Source organism: Hoplias malabaricus, chromosome 5, assembly GCF_029633855.1.
Source record: "Hoplias malabaricus isolate fHopMal1 chromosome 5, fHopMal1.hap1, whole genome shotgun sequence".
Classification (NCBI taxonomy): domain Eukaryota; kingdom Metazoa; phylum Chordata; class Actinopteri; order Characiformes; family Erythrinidae; genus Hoplias; species Hoplias malabaricus.
Genome location: NC_089804.1, coordinates 5,666,013 through 5,688,989, shown reverse-complemented (window position 1 = coordinate 5,688,989; position 22,977 = coordinate 5,666,013). Strand labels below are relative to the sequence as shown.

At 39.6% G+C, this 22,977-nt stretch overlaps 1 protein-coding gene across 4 annotated transcripts in view; it reads right to left on the bottom strand.

Moving 5' to 3' along the window:
- The window catches only part of LOC136696052 (synaptotagmin-2-like), a 63,353-nt gene that overhangs the window by 11,706 nt on the left and 28,670 nt on the right, over nucleotides 1-22,977 (bottom strand). For 2 of the 4 annotated variants that reach the window (XM_066670142.1, XM_066670146.1), the window contains exons 1-3: nucleotides 18,361-18,552; nucleotides 5,707-5,929; nucleotides 3,755-3,915 (exon numbers count right to left, since the gene is read on the bottom strand). In XM_066670142.1, coding sequence (XP_066526239.1) covers nucleotides 3,755-3,915; nucleotides 5,707-5,902 — 357 coding nt within the window. In that variant the 5' untranslated portion in view covers nucleotides 5,903-5,929; nucleotides 18,361-18,552. Of the gene's footprint in view, nucleotides 1-3,754; nucleotides 3,916-5,706; nucleotides 5,930-18,156; nucleotides 18,262-18,360; nucleotides 18,553-22,977 lie in introns of those variants that run through there. The other 2 variants (XM_066670145.1, XM_066670144.1) reach the window with 2 other exon arrangements.

The window sequence follows — 22,977 nt, the reverse complement described above, 5'->3', positions numbered from 1 at the left end:
CAATGTAAAAGATATTACAGTTTTATTTTCTATATGTTACAGAAATTAAACATTTTTAAAAAGGTTTTATTGAAATAAATCACATACAGATGTTTGATTGCTTGAGGAGAAAAAAGAAAAAAAGATCAATTCATAACGTTTCTAAACATAACATGCTTAGATGGGAAACACTCGCACTTTTACAACCACTCACACATAATCTGAAATGTCCATGCCCTTAATACCACACACACTCACACACACACACCGCTTCATGATACCTTTATAACAGGTGCAATAAATGCTTCACATTCGTGCATGCCAAGCCACAAAATGCAAAAATTAGGAATGAACTTCACTGTTTGAATTAACAATAGCAGCAGAATATCTCTATGATTGTTGATGTATCAAGGATTAGTGCATTATTTTATAAATGAATGTGCTTGCCAAACAATGTTCGGCATTGTTTTCAGAACTTAAGGAGTGGCTAGCGTTAAGCATCCAAACGCAGTCATGCTGTTTGTAAATCCCAGTACATACCATCCAGGTTTGCAAAGATGGCAGATGAACTAAGAAAATGGTGAGGAAGAAATTATACCACCATAAGGTATGGCGAAAAGTGTCCACTGTTTACTCTGGAGAAATCAGACGGTTCGATGCGTTTGCTACGTCTAGAACTGCTTTATGTTTTATGAAGAGAATCAGAACTCAAAAGATCGGTAACTTGGTAGTTCAGTCGGCCCAAAGTTAAAGCTACCACTCAATTCACAGCCCAAACAAAGACTTTAATCGGCCCTTCCTGAAGTTTAGATCCAACCATGGTGCAAAAGATAAGAAAACACAAAACTTTTTTTGTTTGTTTTTAAAACAGCCTTGAAACTTAACTTACACACAAATTCTGAATTCCATTTCTGCAAAGCACTCAAAAGGAGTGGGACAGGTGACGGTTGTTGCAACATTTTCAAACATTTCACTATAAAAAGAATATAAAAAATTATAGAAGGAGCATACACCAAAGTTTCAGTCTTTTCAAGTAAAAACGGGTTATAGCTCATCACTTTGTGAGAGAATTTTTAAAAAAGCTTTGGAAAAAAACATTTTTCAACTCAAGATTGCAAACAGTTTAGCTATAATTTAGTTTAGTATATAATTTACCTTATATACTGCATTCAGTAATCGAGAAATCTCAGTCAGTGCATGACCTTCAAGCCTCATGGCATTACATGAGAAAACATCATGCTTTTGTGAAAACAATAGCCAGAGGAATGCAGGAGTATTTTTGAAAACTGTTGTCATACTGCATCAAGAAATGCAGCCTTAAGATGTTATGCAAAGAAAAAGCCGTACTCTTTATTCAGAGACTCTGTCAAGTTCTCTGGGACCAAGCTGTAGCAAAGGTACCATTGGACTCAAGACATATATTGAGATTTTAGTGAGTTTTACGATGCCATTAAGGTGATGTCTTTTTTTCAGGAAGTCCATGGTTGTTTCAGCAACACTAGTCCTCATTCTGCAAATGCTACAAAAGAGTGGCTTTGTAGATACAGAGTTGTCTGGCCTTCACACTGTCCAGATCGGTCTGCCATGTGAAGAGGAGAATCAGAAAGTAAAAATGGACAAAAACCATTCACTTGCAAAACTGAAACCATTGTTTACTTTTGACAAATCGTTAAAATATAGTTCTAAAAAAGTAAGTAACAAAGTGCCATTGTCCCAATTTTTTGAGTGTTTTCTGAGCATCACATTTTTAATGCATTCATATTTATATTGAATATAATGAATCAGATTCGTTGTGCGTTTGACAAATGGTGGATTTCTGATTTTATTTCACTTTACAAAAAAATCCCAAAACAGGGCTTGTGTATAAAACTATTCTGGAAGCACTTTTAACACCGAATATGGACAATTTCATATCACCCCTTTGACTAAGAGAGCGGGGGAGTAGTGTATAACTTTATCAGACTGATTTTAATGGCTGCTGATTAAACAAAAATAAACTGCTAGCGCAGTCTCTACGTGTCCCTACCCAGCTTTGTTTTGGGTGAGTGAACTTTGCAGCAAACTTAAGAGTGAACCAGATTTTCCATCCAAAGAAGAAAAACATTTACAAAACCAAACTGCATAAAGGCATTATGCAGCTTTTTCCACCCCACCATAGCCCTTCCGTATTTTGAGATGTCGTTTGCACACAATGGGTCATCCAGGAAAGCTACTCTCAAGTCAAGTTGTGATCATTCACTGGTACCTTCTTAAAGAGCATCTATTGGGCATTGTCAACAATACTGCTTCATTTGATCTCAGTCTTTCTCCATGTCAGAGAGGCCAATTTACACATGTATGGACCTGTGATTGGTTAGAACCAAATTTACCGTTCTAAGAACATGCTTAAACACATGAAGCAGCACGTAACTGACAAGTGACCAAACATACCCTTTAAACATGCATGTTAGTGAGGACTGGCTTGTGTTGCTCCTGTGCAGTCATTCCAACTCTCAGTAAACTAGATGTAAGTATCAGTTCATAAACAATGCATGTCCACTTTCAAAACGTCATCGCTCTGTTTATCTTTTTCTTAGTTATTTTATCTCTCGCAAAACATAGCAGATTCCCTTTTTTGGGTGCGGCATATCAAACCGGTGGAATGCGAAGCCCCAACCCCCCCATTTGCTCCTCAAGCACCCTCAGCCCCCTGAGCTTGCAAAGCTAAAGTTAAAGCCATAGCGCTCATTCCCATAGCCATCCCCTCCCTCAGGCCTGAAAGCCCCCCCCACTGCCCGGGTCTCACGCTTACATCAAGCGTCCAGAGAGGGGCGCCGCAAGCTGTTTCACACCTACCGTGTGAGAGGTCCGCCACAGTCAAGATACACGGAGCAAATGTAAGACACAAAGTAGGAGGGATAAAGAGACAGAAAGATGGAGAGAGGGACAGATTGAACTCATACCACACAGTAAAGAGGGAATCAGAGCAGTGGAAATCAAGTGACAGTTAATGGACACATAAAAGAAATGACACACCAGAAAATCATGTTATACACAGAGTACAGTAATTTAAAAACAGAACAAAAAATGACCAGTTGAATTTAAATATAAATAAATAAATGGGAATAACCCAATACGCCATCGCTGCAGTCATCAGCAAATTACATCAAGGCATAATAGCTTTGCACTGATGGCGTGTACAAGCCACAGTATTCTTTACGGATCATTTATTTTGCATTTCCATTTATTATTCCTTCACAAAAAAAATGTCTGGGGGAAAAGGCATCATTCTTGATGTAAACGAAACATGAAAGAGAGATAAACAACGTAGAGAGTGCTCTGAAAATCATCTCCAGAACCTGGCAAATTTAACAACACTGTGGGAAATCCTTCATGTCGCTTTCCTGCTTTATAGCTTTCCAGTGACGTGCTCTATTAAATAATTCAAATTCCATGAATATTAAAGAATTAAAAAATCTTTCCAGATCACTAGCCATCCATTTACTCAGAGCAGAAGTTAAATTTAGATTAAAATCACTTTCAGAAGCAGAGAAGTAGTTTAGATGATGTTTTTGAATGATACCGTAGTTAAAACACGTAGTTTGCTATTTTTATTGCTGTTATTCTGTTAAACACAAGACTAATTACTGTGTGAAAGGAAGAATCAACAGAAAATGTCAAAAATAAATTAATAAAGTTGTTATTATTATTATTATATACTATAGCAATGATGTGAAAAAAACAAACCGAAAATCCTCAGATATTTCGGGGACAGTGTCCACTAATTCGGCCATACCTCTCCGCCTTTCATGTTCTTCATGCCCACGTCTCCTTTCCCTTTCTTTCCTTTCTTCCCCTTCTTCTTCTTGAGGCAGGTCTTCTTAACAATGCAGAAACAGCAAGTGAGAATGAGCACTACTGCTACAATGGAGATTGCTATGATTGCCCAGGGAGGCACTGTTGGGAGAAACAGAGGATACGAGGAGAGACAGAGACACCGTGTGGGGTCAGTGCTGTGAATGTACCTTTTATTGTTGATAGATATTTCACACAACTAATCCACAGATATTACATTCCTAACACTGTAGGCCGTGTGGTTTTATTCTTGTTAAAATTTACTTATGTCACGTTGCTGTCCGTGTTCTATTTATTTTGCTACTAACATCATCAACTGTGAGGGATAAAAAAAACCTACAATTCCTGCTATCACTCCCTGAGGAAAGCTGATATTAAACTGCTAGATTATTCAGTGATGGGTTTTTGATAAAAGGCAGGGACAATAAATTGAATTTCCTGGACGCTCCTTTCATACCGGCACAGTTATATAAGCCGTCTAAAAGATTTTATAAATATATTACAGCTTTCCAAGTTTTAAATTGCATTTAATTTTATTTAACTTAATTTAAGACATTTATTTAATGCGTTTATTGTCTGTAACTGCTTTATCCTGTTGAGGGTCTGGAGCCAACCTGGAGTCACAGGGCGCAAGGGACGAGGCACTAGCATCACACACTCACTCATTCACCCCTATGGACACATCTGAATAGACAATCTACCGGTCACCACTTGTTTCTGGATTATGGGAGGAAACCGGAGCCCCCAAAGGAAACCCACGCAAACACAGAGAAAACAGACCAAACTCCTCGTGCACAGTGACCCAAGGCGTGGTTTGAACCCAAAGAAACTCTACCTGTTGTGCCACTGTGGCTCCAACACAAACCTAAACCTAGAATTCAATATATAGGTTAAACGTAATAGATTAGAAAATGGCTTCTTTATGATATTGTTTCACACACACTGCCAAACCTTTGGATTCAAGGTTTAAACATCGGTTCAAACTGTTGGAACTTGGTAAATAGACACTCTCTCGGGGAAAGTGCTGGTAAACTGAATCTGGAGAGTGAAGGCAGAGAGACTAAAACAGAACTTTGTTATAAGGTCCATGGGCGAGGCCTAGCTCTTGCTCCATAGCTGCAGACAGGAAAGCTAAAGCTTAGTTCGTTTTCAGTCATTGGTTTTTAAAAATATTGCTGGATTTCGCCGTTTAACCTCAAAACACATGAGATGAAATGTACATGTTGTGTTCAGGTGCTGTTCTAAGATCGTCACTGCCTGTAGGTAATGCGTTTAAAACGGTTACTGATGGAAAAACCAATAAATATGGGAAATGAACTGATTACAGCTGAGAATTTGCTGTGTAAAATGTATTATCTCCAAAAATACACATTTATGTATTGAACATGTTGTGAACCTTATATTAATTTTAAAAATTAATTATATTATTTCTTTAAAATATTAAATATTTCTTCATGGCGAGGCAAACCTCATATTGTCGCTGTCCAAAGAAAAACACATATCTCCAAATATGTTAACTTCTCAAAAGAAGGAATAAACCTTCAATGGAATTTAATTTAAAAAGATTTGGTTCCAAGTCATTTTGGAGCATTTCTATTGGTCCATTCATTGTGTACATTTTACACAATTTGAAGGACAGCTGCTTTGCTCAAATGACGTAGTGAACTAAACGTCATCAAAAATGGAGATACATGTTTTCATTGGACAGGCACGACATACTACTGCAAATAACTCGAATGGATATTTTCCTAAAAATCCATGGCATGAACGGACAAACTTTACATTAGACCCTAGGGATACTTAAGTTACACAAGAAAAAAGCTTTCTTTGAAACAACTATCAATGATGCTTTTTACACAAGAACTTATAGAAGTCAAACATTTCAAAACTCACGTGGGAGCTTGTCGATCTCGTTGAGAAACTTATTCTTGAAGTTACCGAACCTGTCGTTCTTGCTGACATGCTCTTCAGACTCTGTGGCATTTTCTGCTGTTGTGGACAAGAGGGGAGCCATGGTCAAGGCGCTGGCACCAGTGGGCTGCGGGCCCACCATGGCCTCAGGCTTCTTCTTAAACAAATTCCACTTCATGCTTGTTGGCTAGCGTACACACACAACCTGTGGAAGAAGAGAGAAAATCAAAAATTTAATGCACTGATAAATGTTGCTTACCAATGTTCAGACATTTCTGCTGCAGCAGAGGTTACATCTGGTCAATATCTAACACACATGCCTTTAAACGCACCCAAACACTTTGATTAAGAAGATCCAGCATCTGGAAATGTAATGTCATGATTACGTTTCTAAATCTTGAACGTTTCCTGTTAGAAAGCTGTAGAGGCTAGCGACTATTACAAATGTGCAAATTAACATAAATGCAAATATAAGTACAAACAAAATGAAATGATGTAGTATTAATCTCTTTATGCAACTGAAAATATTACAAAGACAACAATTTAAATTTTGAAACTGAGAAAAGTGTACAGTTGTTTGAAAAATATTTGACCGTTGTGAAATCGATGACCGCAGCACCTTCCAAAAAATTTGGGACATCACCTCTTCTTTTAATAACACTCTGTAAACATTTGGAAACTAAGGAGACCAGGTACTGTAGATTTGAAAGAGATTTTTGCTTGTTGTTGGATTTCAGCTTCTCAACAGCTTGGGGTTTCCGCTATAGTTTTTCTTTTTTTTCACCAGTTGTTTTCAATTGATCTGGACTCATTTATTGTCTGGACTCGTCAGAAGCAGCTGTACGTTTCTAATCCATGCAGAATATGGATTGGCTTTGTTTATTGAAATAAGCCAGGATTTCACAGGAAAAAAAAAAAAAAAAACTTGTCTGGATTGAAGCATGTAGCTCGAAAAGTTGTTCATATCATTCAGCATTAACGGTGCCTTCACAAATGAGCAAACCACTAATGCACACGCATTAAACATAGTAATGGATACTGGCTTTTAAACTGATTATAAGAAGCGAACAACTATTATAACTGTGCAAAGTTATCATGAAATTTAAATTGGTAGAATACAGATTTTCAAGGTGAAATAATCCATAATAGTTCACTATAACAATAAACTCAGTCATTAACTTTTGAATATGAAGCAAGGCTAATTTCTCAAAGGGCAAGTCTCTGGCTCTAACTTCAAAAAGCTTTGCTCTCTTCCTCCTTTGAGTCAGGTGAAAAACGTCTGTAAAAATGTCGTTCTGTCTCGACTGAGAACGACTGAACCCTGGTCTGGGTCGTGTGTGCCTATGGAGTATGATGAGTACAATGAAAAAATGACTTCTTCCTGCGTCTGCACTGAAAGTTCAGCAATGGACAAACAAAAAAACAAATTTCTCATTTTCCAAGTGTCTGCTTTCTGCACCAGTGGTGCCGAGCCTGTCTTCACCCATTTCCAGTGTGTGAATAATTCAATAAAGCTGACAACTCCTCTGGATAAGGCCTTTTATTATTCAGGGGCCTGTTTGGAGAAGAATATGGCAGGGGAAACATTTTGTGCTTGCATTATGCAATCTGACATTCTACAAGACAAAGTGGTTCACAATGAATTGCAGGAAATGGGGTAAGAAAGCAGCCCAGCTCAAGAAGCCAATGCAGAGAAAGAGAAGCCCTTGGCAAAGCTTGCATATGAGTCAAACCAAGGCCTTATTTGATTAATAGCATTTCAGCCTCGGATGAGCGATGCACCTTAGGACTCATTCAAGGATAGCGTATGCACCTGTGAAACCAAATAAAGAACATACATTTTTTACCTCATTTTCACTGTGAAACAGTGCTTCAGAGGGATCCTTCTGACATGGGTTCATTCTAATTTTACAGCTTTAATGAGGAAAGGTACGTCTGTGCAGTCTCAGAAAAACTGTCACTGACGGGACCCTCAAGGGTACATCCTCCATACCTTTAGACAGGGGACACCATTGTACTGCATTCTATAAAAATTGTAGATTTGAAATTTGGGTTGATTTCATACGCCAAGGACTCGCTATGAATGTGTGGCAATAAATGTGCACTTATTTTTTAAATAAATATATATAATTTGATTGAACCGACTCTATTGTTTTTACTGGAACACCAGATGTGTAACTAAATAGCCCTACAATCCCAATACATTGACTTGGTATCTCAACATAACGAGAGAGCAACTTGCACAGTAAAGCCTTTTAAATGATTGTATTATGTGGCAGAAACAGGCTTCTATACATTGCAGCTGAAACATATCAAAATAAAGATCAATAGTGCAGTGAAAGATTGCTCACAATCAGCTGATATTTGGGGGAAAATTTATAGCTGCTCAGATGTTATTGCACCATTCTTTTATGCTTTGTACCTGTTTCATCTGCTCGCGATTCTACTCAGTATGTGAGCACAGCATTGATTAACCTGAAGCACAATATTTGTTGTTCCTCTACGTTTTCCTCTCTAAAGCGTCTGAGTTGTGTGGTTAAGTCACGGTAACGATCTCGCAGCTCTCAGAGTGTGTTCCACTGTTTGCAGAGAGAGAGAATAAATTAAATCAGTTTGGTTTCGTGGCACTACCTTTATTCCGTTCCAGGTGAAGTTATAAAGTACTAAAGGCACTAATAGGACAAAGAGACACTTTGCTTTTTTATGGCCCCATTGTGTGCATCTTTAAATCTGTGTGATTTTGCAAGACTTCAGTTATTGTCTTTGCACCGTTGCTGTTGAATGAAAATGCAATTTGGCAAAATGTTGTGCAGAGATCAAACGTTCCAATAAGATACCGTTAAACTACCTCTATATATGTGAGACACAAAACAGTGTTGCTCTAACATCTGAACAACCTGGCTTTATATAACACACCTCAAACTAATCAAACTAACTTATTTTAATTAAAGGTGTTTTTTTTTTAATTAAGCATATGACAAAATTATGCAGTCACTTAATGTTGAGGAAAACAAATCGTGTCATTTGCATTTCTAAAGAAAACACCAGGACAACTCTAAAAGTGCAAATTTGTTTGCTGTTAAAATGGAGACTTTGACATGCTTTTGGACTTAGGTAACTGAAAGAAAACACGTCCCCAATAAGAAAACCCGTCCCCAATAAGAAAACACGTCCCCAATAAAAAAACACGTCCCCAATAAGAAAACACGTCCCCAATAAAAAAACACGTCCCCAATGAGAAAACACGTCCCCAATAAGAAAACACGTCCCCAATGAGAAAACACGTCCCCAATAAGAAAACACGTCCCCAATAAGAAAACACGTCCCCAATGAGAAAACACGTCCCCAATGAGAAAACACGTCCCCAATACGACAACACGTCCCCAATACGACAACACGTCCCCAATACGACAACACGTCCCCAGTAAGACAACACGTCCCCAATAAGAAAACATGTCCCCAATAAGAAAACAAGTCCCCAATAATAAAACAAGTCCCCAATAATAAAACATGTCCCCAATAAGAAAACATGTCCCCAATAAGAAAACACGTCCCCAATAAAAAAAACACGTCCCCAATGAGAAAACACGTCCCCAATAAGAAAACAAGTCCCCAATGAGAAAACATGTCCCCAATAAGAAAACAAGTCCCCAATAATAAAACATGTCCCCAATAAGAAAACAAGTCCCCAATAAGAAAACAAGTCCCCAATAAGAAAACAAGTCCCCAATAATAAAACACGTCCCCAATAAGAAAACATGTCCCCAATAAGAAAACAAGTCCCCAATAATAAAACACGTCCCCAATAAGAAAACACATCCCCAATAAAAAAAAACACGTCCCCAATGAGAAAACACGTCCCCAATGAGAAAACACGTCCCCAATGAGAAAACATGTCCCCAATAAGAAAACATGTCCCCAATAAGAAAACAAGTCCCCAATAAGAAAACATGTCCCCAATAAGAAACAGAAAGAATTATAATATTCCTTCAAGAAGAACATCCTGTATAGTACGGCAAAGATGTGGCTGGTCCCCAGTTAGCCGTGTCTAAGATGTTGTGCCAGTGTAAACAAAGCTGATGGTTATAACATGAAACGTTTTGGGTTTGTGGTGCTACATGATTTTTCAGGAGGATAATGCATTTTGCCACAGAGCAGAGTGTTAAAGCTTTTATTAAGGAAATGCACAGCCGGCTCAGAAACCATGGCCAGCACTGAGGACTCAGGACTGATGACGTACAAAAGCTGTGCAGCAACAGGTGAGCTACAATCTCTGACTTTACATCTACAAGACTCATCAACAACGTTAGAGATGGAACAGTTTAAAAACTCCAGCAGCACTGCTGTGTCTGATCCACTCGTTTTAGCACAACATAATTACGCCATTGTGTTTAATGAGCAAAGACCTAAAGCACAATTTTAGCATCCGAGAATCGTAGAGAGCCGGAGCAAGTCAATGACAAATGCAGATCTACACCACACTTTATTAGTTACTTCCTCAACAATATAAATGTTTAAGTGAATGCTTTAATTTCATCACTTCTTTACAAGCATTAAATAAATAGCTATAATTAATTAGGAACAAATAACTGAAAACATTATTGAAAATGAAACTTTGTGGCTCAGCACTAGGCATTTTAGAATATCACGTCAAACTGGAACTAACAGGGTGTTGTCTTTTTGTGCTCAAAACTACAGCACATTTAACAAAACAAACAAAACTAAAATTCACATTTAGAACGTCTCTGTTGATTGAACTCGGCATTTTAAAAATGTAAATACGCATTTAATGAGTGATTTATTACAAAATGTTTGATAGTATATCAGTTTATGCTCTTGGATGTTATCACTAACCACTGAGAGGTCAACCACAACCTGAATTGTTGATGACGTATTAAACAAATAAATAAAAACTAAAATAAAACTACATTCAGTTTGTCCATAAGACCACAGGATAGTAATAAACTATCAAAGTTCTTCAACCATGTAACATCACTGATACACTGACAGTACACACTGAAAACAATACTCTGAGTATATCCTCACCCTGTAGTTGTTGGTTTTTTGACTGCGAGTACACAGCACAGTATTATTTTGATATTTTTGAAAGGACCTCTTTGAGGCGATTGCTTCTATGTTGGTATTCATTGGGGCAGAAAATAAAAGTCTCAGACCATTGGCTCTGCAGATCAGCAGGCTCGATCCAGGGGAATGGTTGGGTCAGCAGATGTAACGCTTGAACAACATTCAGTCATGAATTGTGCTGCATTATGGCTACCGGGCAATCATTTCAGGCAAGAAAATATCAGAATAAATACATTAATAAATGAGGCTATGCGTGTGGAGGCTCTGAATTAAGGGAAGGGAAGGAAGAGACAACAATTAAAGCTGATTAGAGGATGTTCAATAAGAAAAGCCATTGTTATTGTGTTGTGATTAAACTTTGGTGTGGTTTAAGACACTTACTCTATAATGTAAATGTTTATGGAACAATGTAATCATTATTTACTACATTTTTTAAATCCCAGGTACCAATGCTTCTCGTAATCTCAAACCAGTCTCGGTACAATATAAATATAATAAATGATCTTATTTCCATTCTGCATCCAAGTCCTTCATTTTAATATTTACATAAATATGTATTTTAGTATTAAATTTAAAATATTGTTTAGAAAAACCTGTCTTGTCGGTCGTTATGGTGTTTATACAATTCCTCTGAAGCAGAAGGGTTTAATAAATAACTCGTAAGTAGAAATCTTACGTAGATTACACGCAATGTTCATAACATGTCATTTGTTCAATTCCCTTCCTATAGATCTCACTTCTTCAAACAACCCCCCACCACACACACACACACACCTGGAAAAAGACTAATGTTTTTGGCGGAGAGATCTCAGTGCAAGACGTCGTCCTCTGTGCTACTGCCAATAGACACCTTAAACATAACCGGAGATAAGCGAACTGTAATCTCAGCACAGACGCATAATCACCTCCCTTTCATCTCAGGATTGAGAAGATGAAGAAAACACATTAGAGATAACTTCAATCAAATATAAACACAAGCACAAAGAAAGGCAGTGTAACAGCCAGAATTTGAAGCTCATTTCACTCATGGGTATGCAAATTATTCTCTTAATTTTCTGTCGCGAGAGAAGGATCAAAGAAACTGCTGGAGAACTATTTTTTTAATACATGCAGAGCCATCTTTTTCCGTTTTTCCTTGTATTTCTTCTGAACAGTTTGCAGTGAATATGCTTTCAGTAGGTCACTGGATTGAAAGAAAGTAGGTCTCCCATATCTCTGCTGGCATTGAGCATCATTGTTCAGCCCTAATGCAGAAGGCCTTTAGGCCAAAGTGGACACAGTACTATACAGAGTCTAAATACTGAAGAGTAGTCGCAGATGCATGCACATTGAGTTTCAATGCGGGAGGACGAGCTTTCCTACGTCGCATGGCATTCAGAAGCACATTTTTTGTCAAAACATGGTTGTTGTTTTTTTTACTCTTTTAATGTCAGATCCCTTCAGGTTTGTGGTTTTTAAATTGGAAAAACACAAGTAGAGTTTTCTCTACATTAAGGACTAGTTTATATTGTGAAAGATACACATGGGTTACATCAGCAGCTCCTAGTTTAATCTGACATTGTCTAGAACTAAAAGATTCATGAACGAGTCTTTAAAGTGACCTCATGAGAGGTGATGTCTGACCGTCTGCTTTAGCGGTGTATTGTGCAGTTTTGGCAGACCGTACACTAATGTATGGATATCATAAGTGGATATAACAACAACAAAAAAAGACCTTGTTTGTTGGTGGATAACTTACTTTAAAAAATGTTTACTAATGTCCTTTGCTTCGTGCAAACACCGAAGTAAACCGACTTTGACTGAAACTAATCAAGCTTTTGGAAAGAGGCTGGGGCATTATGGGAAGTGTAGTGAATCTGCACGCCGTGTCCTGTAGTTTTCTGCTCGTGTTTATTGTAGATTTTCCACTGAAACCCAAACACAGTCAGCTGAGCAGAGCGGTACAGAATGATTTCTCCAGCGTATCAATGTACTTTCAGATCCACAATGGAGGTGGCAAAGATACAGATAATTAAGTAATAGTTGGTAGAGAACCAAACATTGCTGGATCCCCTTGGTTACCAGTGTTAGTGCTGATTCACTTCATTACACGGCAACACACTGTACTTCATCAGAGGAATCATATCTTGATCCCTGTGGTAAAACCGATATTTTGCAGGATATTTTAAAATTAAGGAATGATAAACTGCAGCTCAATAATGACTGTATAGTGTTTGTTTCTATCATTGTTGGTTAAAAATTGTGTTAAATGACACAATGGAAGTGAAACACCTGGTTTTAGACCACAGTAATTTATTAGTGTGGTGTAGGGCCTCCTTTTGCGGCCGATACAGCGTCAGTTCGTCTTGGGAATGACATACACAAGTCCTGCACAGTGGGCAGAGGGATTTGAAGCCATTCTTCTTGCAGGATAGTGGCCAGGTCTCTACGTGATGCTGGTGGAGGAAAACGTTTCCTGACTCGCTCCTCCAAAACACCCCAAAGTGTCTCAATAATATTTAGATCTGGTGACTGTGCAGGCCATGGGAGATGTTCAACTTCACTTTCATGTTCATCAAACCAGTCTTTCACCAGTCTTGCTGTGTGTATTGGTGCATTGTCGTCCTGATACACGGCACCGCCTTCAGGACACAATGTTTGAACCATTGGATGCACATGGTCTTACTGGTGCAGTGTGGAGTTAATGAAGATTGGACACCAGGCTGCTCCAGTTTAGCCATGACACCTCCCACACTACAATGACAGGTGTTTCACTTTCATTGTCCAACCCCTGTATATTCCTTTCCTGTTTTTTTTGGAATCTGAGTCTGAAGAAACCGGTTTGGAGAGCTGCAGCTCGTACTGTGGTATGTCTTTGATTTTGTGGTTCATCCCCTTCGCTCCTAGAGTTTGCATGTCTTGAATTTTGATTGATGAACTAGTACGGTCAGGTTTCCAGATGCACAACCTCTGGCGGCTGAGTGAGGGAACGTGATTACCACAGACCAGCACTTTGGTGAAGTTGATTATTGCACATTTAAACCACTTTCTCTGTAGCTAGCAGTAAAGCGCTGTCAGTATAAAATCTAATAGTGTACAGAGTTGTAGTCATTTTACAATAATTCTGTACTGTTCTTCTATCAATGTCAGAGTCCAGTAAAATGTGTGAGCTTCAATCTACAGACACTGTAGCCATAGCTGCATCTATAATCACTACATACAGATTCCCTGAACCCACCTCTTATATATAACCCACCTGAGACACACACTCACCTGTTCAGAGCTTCATTACAGTCTCACTTCTCTAAACACTACGTTTTGCATGTTTTATGTTAATGCTGTGGAATTTACAACAAATTTCTTGCTGGGAATTTGGGGATAGACTTTTTTAGTCAAAATTATATTAAACTACTGTAAAACAATTGTTAAGCTAATTTAATAAATCACGTGTTGTTTTGTCATAAAACAATCTATTTTTCTGTTTAGGGTTTTTGGCATTTAAATAATTGTCTTTATGTGTGTTTTGGGTTTATTTTGTTTGTTTATTAAACTCGTCCTATGAGTGTCTTTGCTGTCTGTGACACGTTTAAAAAAAACGACAGCAGAAATCAAATTTCCAGTAGGGCACAGGGGCAAGGAGCAGTTGAGGAAATTGATTAAATTGATTAGATATAGGATAGTTATAATACATGGATGATCTTTAAATTTGAAAATAGTTTTAACATCACGTACAATAATCGTTTTTTTATTATCAACAAGAAATCATGGACATTTTTACCTGCAATTGACAATTTAACGCCTCAAAACATGTTTTTCAATCTCTAGTGTTTGGGGTTATACAACACCTGGCACCTACACACACACACACACACACACACACAACACTTTACAATGGTTCACGTGTTTTTGAGTATAAAAACCCATTCGCGGGAAGCTTCTGGAACAAACCTGTATTGCTAATGTTTTGTAACCTTTGTTTTAATGAGTGAACACTTCCTGCTGGAACCTAATGAATTGAGCCATCAATCTCCAGAGTAATATTAAGAACATCTTAATATTCATAGACATCACCTGCAATCGGCCCATCTCATCATCAGAGTCTGCTCAAAGAGGGCGGCTGCTGTTTTACGAGGGTTTTACTGAGAAACACAACACCACCACCACAGGGTATTGTTTGCAATTAACCAAAACCTAATCAAATAGCTTTGGCATTCTCTGTCTTTTCCCACTCGTCTCTCAGATGGCAGTCACTGAATGCAATCTGTCTTGTTTGGCCACATTTGTCTGTCTGAGAGGCCAGCTGTATCTGGACAGAACCAAAGTAAAAGGTGAGTTTTTGTGTATTTAAACATTTCGGTATCATTCGTCATTAAATTTATTAACGATGGCCTTGCGCCTGTGATTGTGGGTAGACTCCGGACCCACCGCGACCCTGAACTGGAGAAGGGTTACAGATGAATGAATAATTAATGGTACTTAAAAGAGTATTAAGAAATAAGAGAGTAATAAACACTATTACATGATTCAGTAACGTAAATAATGATAGAAACAAGAAAAAAAGTATTATTTTAGGATTTATAAAATCTGAAATGAACGCTAGTTAATGCTACTTCTTGTTTCTTATAAGGACTTAACGATTAAATGTGAGGTTAACGAACCATTATTAAGGTTTATTATTGTCTTTAGTATCATGAATTATGGGGAGAATTATTTGCAACACATCTTTAGTTGTATTTGATTTCCAGATGTGGCCTAAATGTAATACAACATTACTGTAACATTACCGTAACATCACTCTAACATTACTGTAACATTACTCTAACATTACCGTAACATCACTCTAACATTACTCTAACATTGCCGTAACGCTGCCCTAACATTGCTGTAACATTACTCTAACATTACCATAACATTACTGTAGCATTACTCTAACATTACTGTAACATTGCACTAACATTACTGTAGCATTACTCTAACATTACTGTAACATTGCCCTAACATTGCTGTAACATTGCTCTAACATTACTGTAACATTACTCTAACATTACTGTAACATTACTCCAACATTGCTGTAACAATACTCTAACATTTTGCTGTAACATTGCTCTAACATTACTGTAACATTACTCTAACATTACTGTAACAATACTCTAACATTTACTGTGGCATTACTCTAACATTACTGTAACATTGCCCTAACATTACTGTGACATTACTCTAACATTACTGTAGCATTACTCTAACATTGCTGTAGCATTGCCATAACATTACTGTGACATTACTCTAACATTACTGTAGCATTACTCTAACATTGCTGTAACATTGCCCTAACATTACTGTAGCATTACTCTAACATTACTGTGACATCACTGTAACATTGCCCTAACATTACTGTAGCATTACTCTAACATTGCCCTAACATTACTGTGACATCACTGTAACATTGACCTAACATTACTGTAGCATTACTCTAACATTGCCCTAACATTACTGTAGCATTACTCTAACATTACTGTAATATAAGAGGCATACTACTGTTTAATTATCATTTATAAAGTTTGTGAATTAAAATCATTCTTGCAGCATCAGTTGGAGGCTGCTTCTCTCTTACCGTATACGGCCTGATCATATATATATTTTTTTCTACATCAGACTAATTCTAGTGCTAAATTGGACAATTACATAAACCTCTACTTTACCTCCTTCAATCTCCTTCAATACAACTTTACTGCTAACAGCAATGCAACAGAAAATATCATTAAAATACAACATTGTCATTTCCATTTAGAAAAGAGGTGAAAACAAGCAGGAAAATATTGCATCGAGGGCCTAGTTTTCGGAAACCGCCATTTAACCATCACCTAAGAGTTCGACGTAACAGTTTCACAGAGCTCCAGTTCTGTACAAACCCAAAGTCTGAGAATCTTGGATTCTCTGGACGCACATGGGCCTGCTGAGCTCCACTGCAGGACGGAGTGCTTTAATTTGACTGAGAAAGGCTCCATCACATAGACTCTGTTTTTTATACAGTTCATGACACACAGACCCACTCTTACCGACCACATAAACGTATATACACACAAGATACACACAAATCAGAGGAACGTGAACAGCTAACTCATTAAAGATAAGCAGTACGCAGATATATTACAATTATTAATGTATAATTTAATAAATATTACAGCGCTAAGTCCCGGGCCTTTTACCAACATCCAAACATTAATCTGAAAAACGAGGAATCTACACTTTGAAGGTTAAAGACATTGCTAATCCGTGGCCCAGCGCGGCTGCTAAAAGTGTACAGCTTCAGCACTTAGAGAGCGGCATTTGTCCTTGGGAATGTCCCTTCTCTGTGATACCCAGGAGAACCCAGAGGGGGTGAAATGGAGAGAGAGAGAATTAAAATCCCATAGAGTCTAAGAGAATCCCACCACTCCTTCACTGTTTTGGAAATCACTCGGCCTCTCAGTGATTCAGAGCAAACGTCCAGTTCAAACATAAATGTATGTGACATTCACAACTTTTGAGTTGGACTTACTTTTAAATAAATATATAAATAAATAAATAAATAAATAAATAAATAAATAGAAAGAAATTGGGATTTGGGATTTTTCTCTTGTACAAAGACCAACCCTTCTTCACCCCCACTCTCCAATGTCCGATCTTGTTTTTAAACAGTGGCTCATGACTTCACAGCAGAGGGATGCTGCACGGCCTCTCACTGTCGTTTCTTGGTGCAAAGAGGGGTGTGGATCCTCACCCCCCCACCCCCTCCTCTTCAGGGCAAACACAGCAGCTGTCAACAGGGACGACTCACTGGAAACTCTCCAGAAAAATAAATAAATAAAAGGGAGGGAGGGGATAATGTCCCTCGTGCAGACAGCCTTCCCACCTGGCCGTCGACAGCTCGAGGTTAGGCTCAGCCACCACTGCACACTGATCTAGGATCAGACGCCAGCTGAGCTTCTCATTACCTCCACTATTAACAAACAGGAGCGAGAACGGATCCCGAGCCAGTTTTGTGCCTGAACTGTGAAGCTGATAGGATGCTAAGTTGATAGGAACACGATGACTGAGGCACATTCCCCTGGCATACACCCACACGCACTCCCACACACACACACACACACACACATACAAATCTCTCCTGGGACAGGCTCCTTCAAGCCCTGCCGCAGCAGCACTCACATGACAAACTGATCACGGCACCGCAGCTACTCCAGCTTCGAGAGGATGCCTCCAAAAGAATAAATATTAATACATAATAATAATAATAAAACAAATAGAGTTGGTGCAAATGAAGAAGGGATCATAGAGCGAGAAAAGGCAAAGCTTCATCCGATCCTACGCAAGAGCGCATACATTTACCTGCAGTACTTCCCTACTCTCCGAGCATCGTTCTCTGGCGTTCCCGTCCTGCAGCATGATTAAGTAACCTCCAGCCTTGTGTATCGTGTTCCAGACTTCTCCGTCCTACAGTAACAGTGCTGCTCTAGTTGACAGTGCCCCTCCTCCTTTGGTTATAGCTTTGAAGAAATGAAAATGGAATTGATGAAGTAAAATCCTACTCACCTGCCTCTAGTGTTCTTTCTCAGCGCTAAATCCTCAGTGTGGGGCTGACCCCATCCAGTGGCGAGAGGCACTTAGGGGTTAAATGTTTCAGTGCTGAAGCAACGTCTTCTGTCTCCCATCAGCCCGAGAAACTGCAGTCATCCCCCCCACCACTCGCCACTGCAGCACTTCTCTCTCACTCACACACACACACACATACACACATGCACACACACAGGAACGCGCTCCCTCTTCCTCCCCCCACCCACCGTGCTCTCCCCTCCCTTCTGCTCTCCTCTCATTCTCCAGCTCTCTCACTTTCACTCTCCCGCAAAGCAAGCCCCCAACCCAACCCCCACCCTCTTTCCTTCCCCCACCCTCTTATTCCCTCTCACTCAGCTGTCTGATTGGAGATGCTGCTCACACAGTTCTGCATGTAGCCCTGTTCCATTATCTCTCACCCCTCTCTCTCTCTCTCTCTCTCTCTCTCTCTCTCTCTCTCTCTCTCTCTCTCTCTGGACACTCTCCAGCTGTGATGGGTAATCGAAGGAGATCAATATTTGAAAGCCACTCTTCCAAGGCCTTCTTTGTGACATGAAGAGATCACACTAGAGGCACAGGACCAAGCGAAAACAGATGACTGAAGGTAACAAAGAGGACAGGAGGAGAAAGAGGGGACATGGGGTGAATGAACAGTGCTTAAAAGAGGGAGGGGACAGTAGAGCGATGAGGCAACAAGGCACTCTGCATCTTGCATGATGTTGCAGCAGAGCGAGAGGGAGAGAGAGAGAGAGAGAGAGAGAGAGAGAGAGAGAGAGAAACAGAGAGAGAGAGAAACACAGAGAGAGAAACAGAGAGGGAGAGAGAAACAGAAAGAGGGACAGAGAGAAACAGAAAGAGGGAGAGAGAGAAACAGAGAGAGGGAGAGAGAGACAGAGAGAGAGAGACAGAGAGAGAGACAGAGAGAGAGAGAGAGAGAGAAACAGAAAGAGGGAGAGAGAGAGAGAGAGAGGGAGAGAGAAACAGAAAGAGGGAGAGAGAGAGAGAGAGACAGAGAGAGAGAGAGACAGAGAGAGGGAGAGAGAGAGAGAGAGAGAGAGAGGGAGACAGAGAGAGAGACAGAGAGAGGGAGAGAGAGAGAGGGAGAGAGAGAGAGAGAGAGAGAAACAGAGAGAGGGAAACAGAGAGAGAGAGAAACAGAGAGAGGGAGATACACTCCTCTAGAATTTGCTCAGATTTTTTGAAAATGACTGAAGAACAGAAGATCTCAGTTAACTCCCGCATTCATTTTTATCCCTCTTTAATTTGACATATAACCACACGTACTTAAAGTAAACAGATGCTCTTCCATGGTCTAAATGTTGCATGCACATCTGTAAGATAAATCTTTAATCATATTTAGTTAATAAAGTTAATAATAATAATGTAAATAAGAGATAAACACAGACGTTATCTCTCCTTCTGGACTTGCTTATGTTTGAATAGTCCTCCCACACAGATGAACACACTGCAACGTTACAGAGACATATCAGGGCTCCAGGCTGCAACTAAAATGGCCACAATTACGACCACAAATATTAAATTGTGAGTAAAATAATTAATTCAGTCACCCGTGGCGTCAGGTGGCAACTTTTGATATTTTTTTTTAATTATTTTTGCCTCGAAGGTAAAGGATATAACCTTTAATAACGTAAGGCACCAATCACATGGACATTTCTGACGATCCGCCTGCATGCTTGTGGGATTTTGACCAAAATGTGACAATCAAAGCAGTAGAGAAGCAGAGCTGAGCATTTAACCGTCAACGAGGGTGTGTTGAAAATGGCGAAGCAACAAATATTAGATATTTTCACAAAACCTACATCTCCGTCTGACTTTAAGAGGCCGTCTGCTCGACCCCAGACTCTGTTTGCACCGGTGGAGCAGCGGGAGACACCGACAAAGACGTACTGGAACAGCTGTCCACCTCAAGGGAAAGTACAACCACAGAGACATTTCAAAACGTCTTGGCTCAGGGACAATAACGTAAACAGAACATGTACACTGTGAATTCTGTTTGAAAGGAAGCAAAGATATCGCTGGAAATCAGAATCCGTAACAGGAACAAATCATTTATAAACAGATTGAAAACCTTTGGCACCTTGTGTTTTTTTTCCTTAAGCTAATTTTTCAGCTGCAGTAAGGCAACTACTTGTCCTCAGAAGTCCATGGTTATTTCAGCAAGGCAATGCCAGGCCTCACTGCGTGTGACACAACAGCGTGACTACATCAACACACAGTGCAGGGCTTTACTGGCCTGCCCGTGGGGTCACAGCAAAAAAACCTGTAGGTGGGACATATACAGTGTATGAGGCAGTCACAGAACCAGGAGACATCAGCCAATAGCATTCACTGAGAGAGATGGCCCTGACTCCGCCCCCAAGCTGTCAAAACCCACCCATTTCAAGAGCCTGAGGTAAAAGCTTGGTGCAGGAGGGATACTTCAAAATCGTGGATGAAAACAGAGAGTTTGAAAGCGAGATTATGAGCAGTGCGCATTTCTCTGTGTTCGAGAGGGACCTAGTTACATGCGGGACATGTTAAAATGTGCAGATTTATATTTTCCACCTGGTGTTTGTGTTCTGTTGTGACTGTACAATCTGCTGGTACTGCGTTGTTTAATTGAATCTTTGCTGAGATGAGGCTGGTTAAGGTCTGAGCAGCAGTGCTTAGTGTGGTTACTCCCTTCATTCCAAACTAAACGCATTAGAGGGAAATCAATAAAACCTGAGTCCTTTTAATGGAATACGACGGCCTTTGGTCCTTTAGCCAAATTATATATAGCATAACATAAACACACACACACACACACACACACACAACACCTGTGTAGATACAGTTGATATCTTCATTTCCCTAAAATAAATAAGATGCTTCATACTTTAACTAAAATACCAGACAAAAAGTGAGTTTTTTAAACTGAGAAACACTTACCAGACGGAGCTTGTTTCACCAAATAAGGTCTGAACTGAGAGACGGAGTGGTCCCGCTGTGGCCATTAAAGTATTGACTACCTGAGGATTTATGACCCACAGGTAACCTCGGAGCGCTAAGCGGACGGATACTTGTTCCTAGCGCTGAAAAATTGAGTGGAAGTCTGCCTTTACTTTGTCATAAAAGGTGTAATATTTCTTCGCCCCTTATACGTTGTTTGTTTTGTTTTGTTTTCAAATAAGAGGCGAAGCTTTGGGCTAAAGCTAGCTCATGTATTTATGAAAAAATAGAGGTATTTTCAAAAAGAGAGTCTTTGTTTATCCCCGGTTTCCTCCCACAGTCCAAAAACACACGTTGGTGACACAAAAGTGTCCGTAGGTGTGTGTGTGTGAGTGAATGTGTGTGTGTGTGTTGCCCTGTGAAGGATTGGTGCCCCCTCCAGGGTGTATTCCCGCCTTGTTCCCAATGATTCCAGGTAGGCTCTGGACCCACCGCGACCCTGAACTGGATAAGGGTTACAGAGAATGGATGAATCAATGACTCAAGTGTTTGGCATCCATCTTTGTTTTCCCATTGTTAACAATTCAGCAGAATATTTTAGAATATAAAGCATCTGACAATGGCACAGACAAAACTGACGGCACATGTAGCCTGACCTTTAGAGGCTATGAGTGAACATTACAGATATCTACAGCTCTGAATGAGACGCCTGCACCTGTCAACAGTTAGTCTGACCCACTCTTCCTGGGCTTCTCTAGCTGCCTTTTCCAGACACAGGACCCTGGACTGGAAGCCCATTTTACAATAGTGCATTTTTTGTTCTTAGCCCTCATCAGGAACAATTACCTGTGTGTTTTGGTCACTATCCTATTGGAGGACCCATGACCTGTAACTGAGACTGAGCTCTCTGACACTTGCCTTGAAGGTGCCCCATGCCAGATTCAACAAAGCAAAGCCCAGAACATGAACACGAGCCCCAGGTTCGTCATGCATTTGGCTTCCAGTCCAGGGTCCTTCTGGGTCTTCCTCCGTGAAACCCACCGTTGTTCAAAGAGTGACAGATGGTGCAACCAGACACAGACGTACAGTGACCTCGGAGTTCAGCTTGTATCCCATTGGAAGTTTTCCTTGGTTCTTCGAATTATCATTCTTCACCTTCCACCTTTTAAAGAGGCTGCGTGGCTGATAACAGGCTGAATGTGTGTGTGATGGTGCTTAAAGTAAACAGTCTGTAATATCATTATAATCCATTTACATATCTCCTTGTTTTCTAGGGGTACACACAAATTTTTCTAGGCCATTTTGGGACATCTCTGTAGAATGAGCATTGATTTCTCTCTTTTCACACTTGCTTTCCTTTACTCTGTGACACACCGAGTGAATATTGCTTTTAATTTCATCACTTTTCAGGAGGAATGACTCATTGTTTCAGTGTGCTGTAAGGCTTCCAGAAAAACAGTGTACATGTCTGTAGCTATGTAGTAATGACCATCGAGTTTACTGTGTGTGTGTGTGTGTGTGTGTGTGTGTGTGTGTGTGTGTTTAATAGCTCTTTACCAGCTGTGACAAAACACAATGGCCAAATGTATTCCAATATTTCATGTAATAGCTGGTCAAAAGAAAAAAGATATATAAATATATTCATTCATTCATTCATTTATCCAA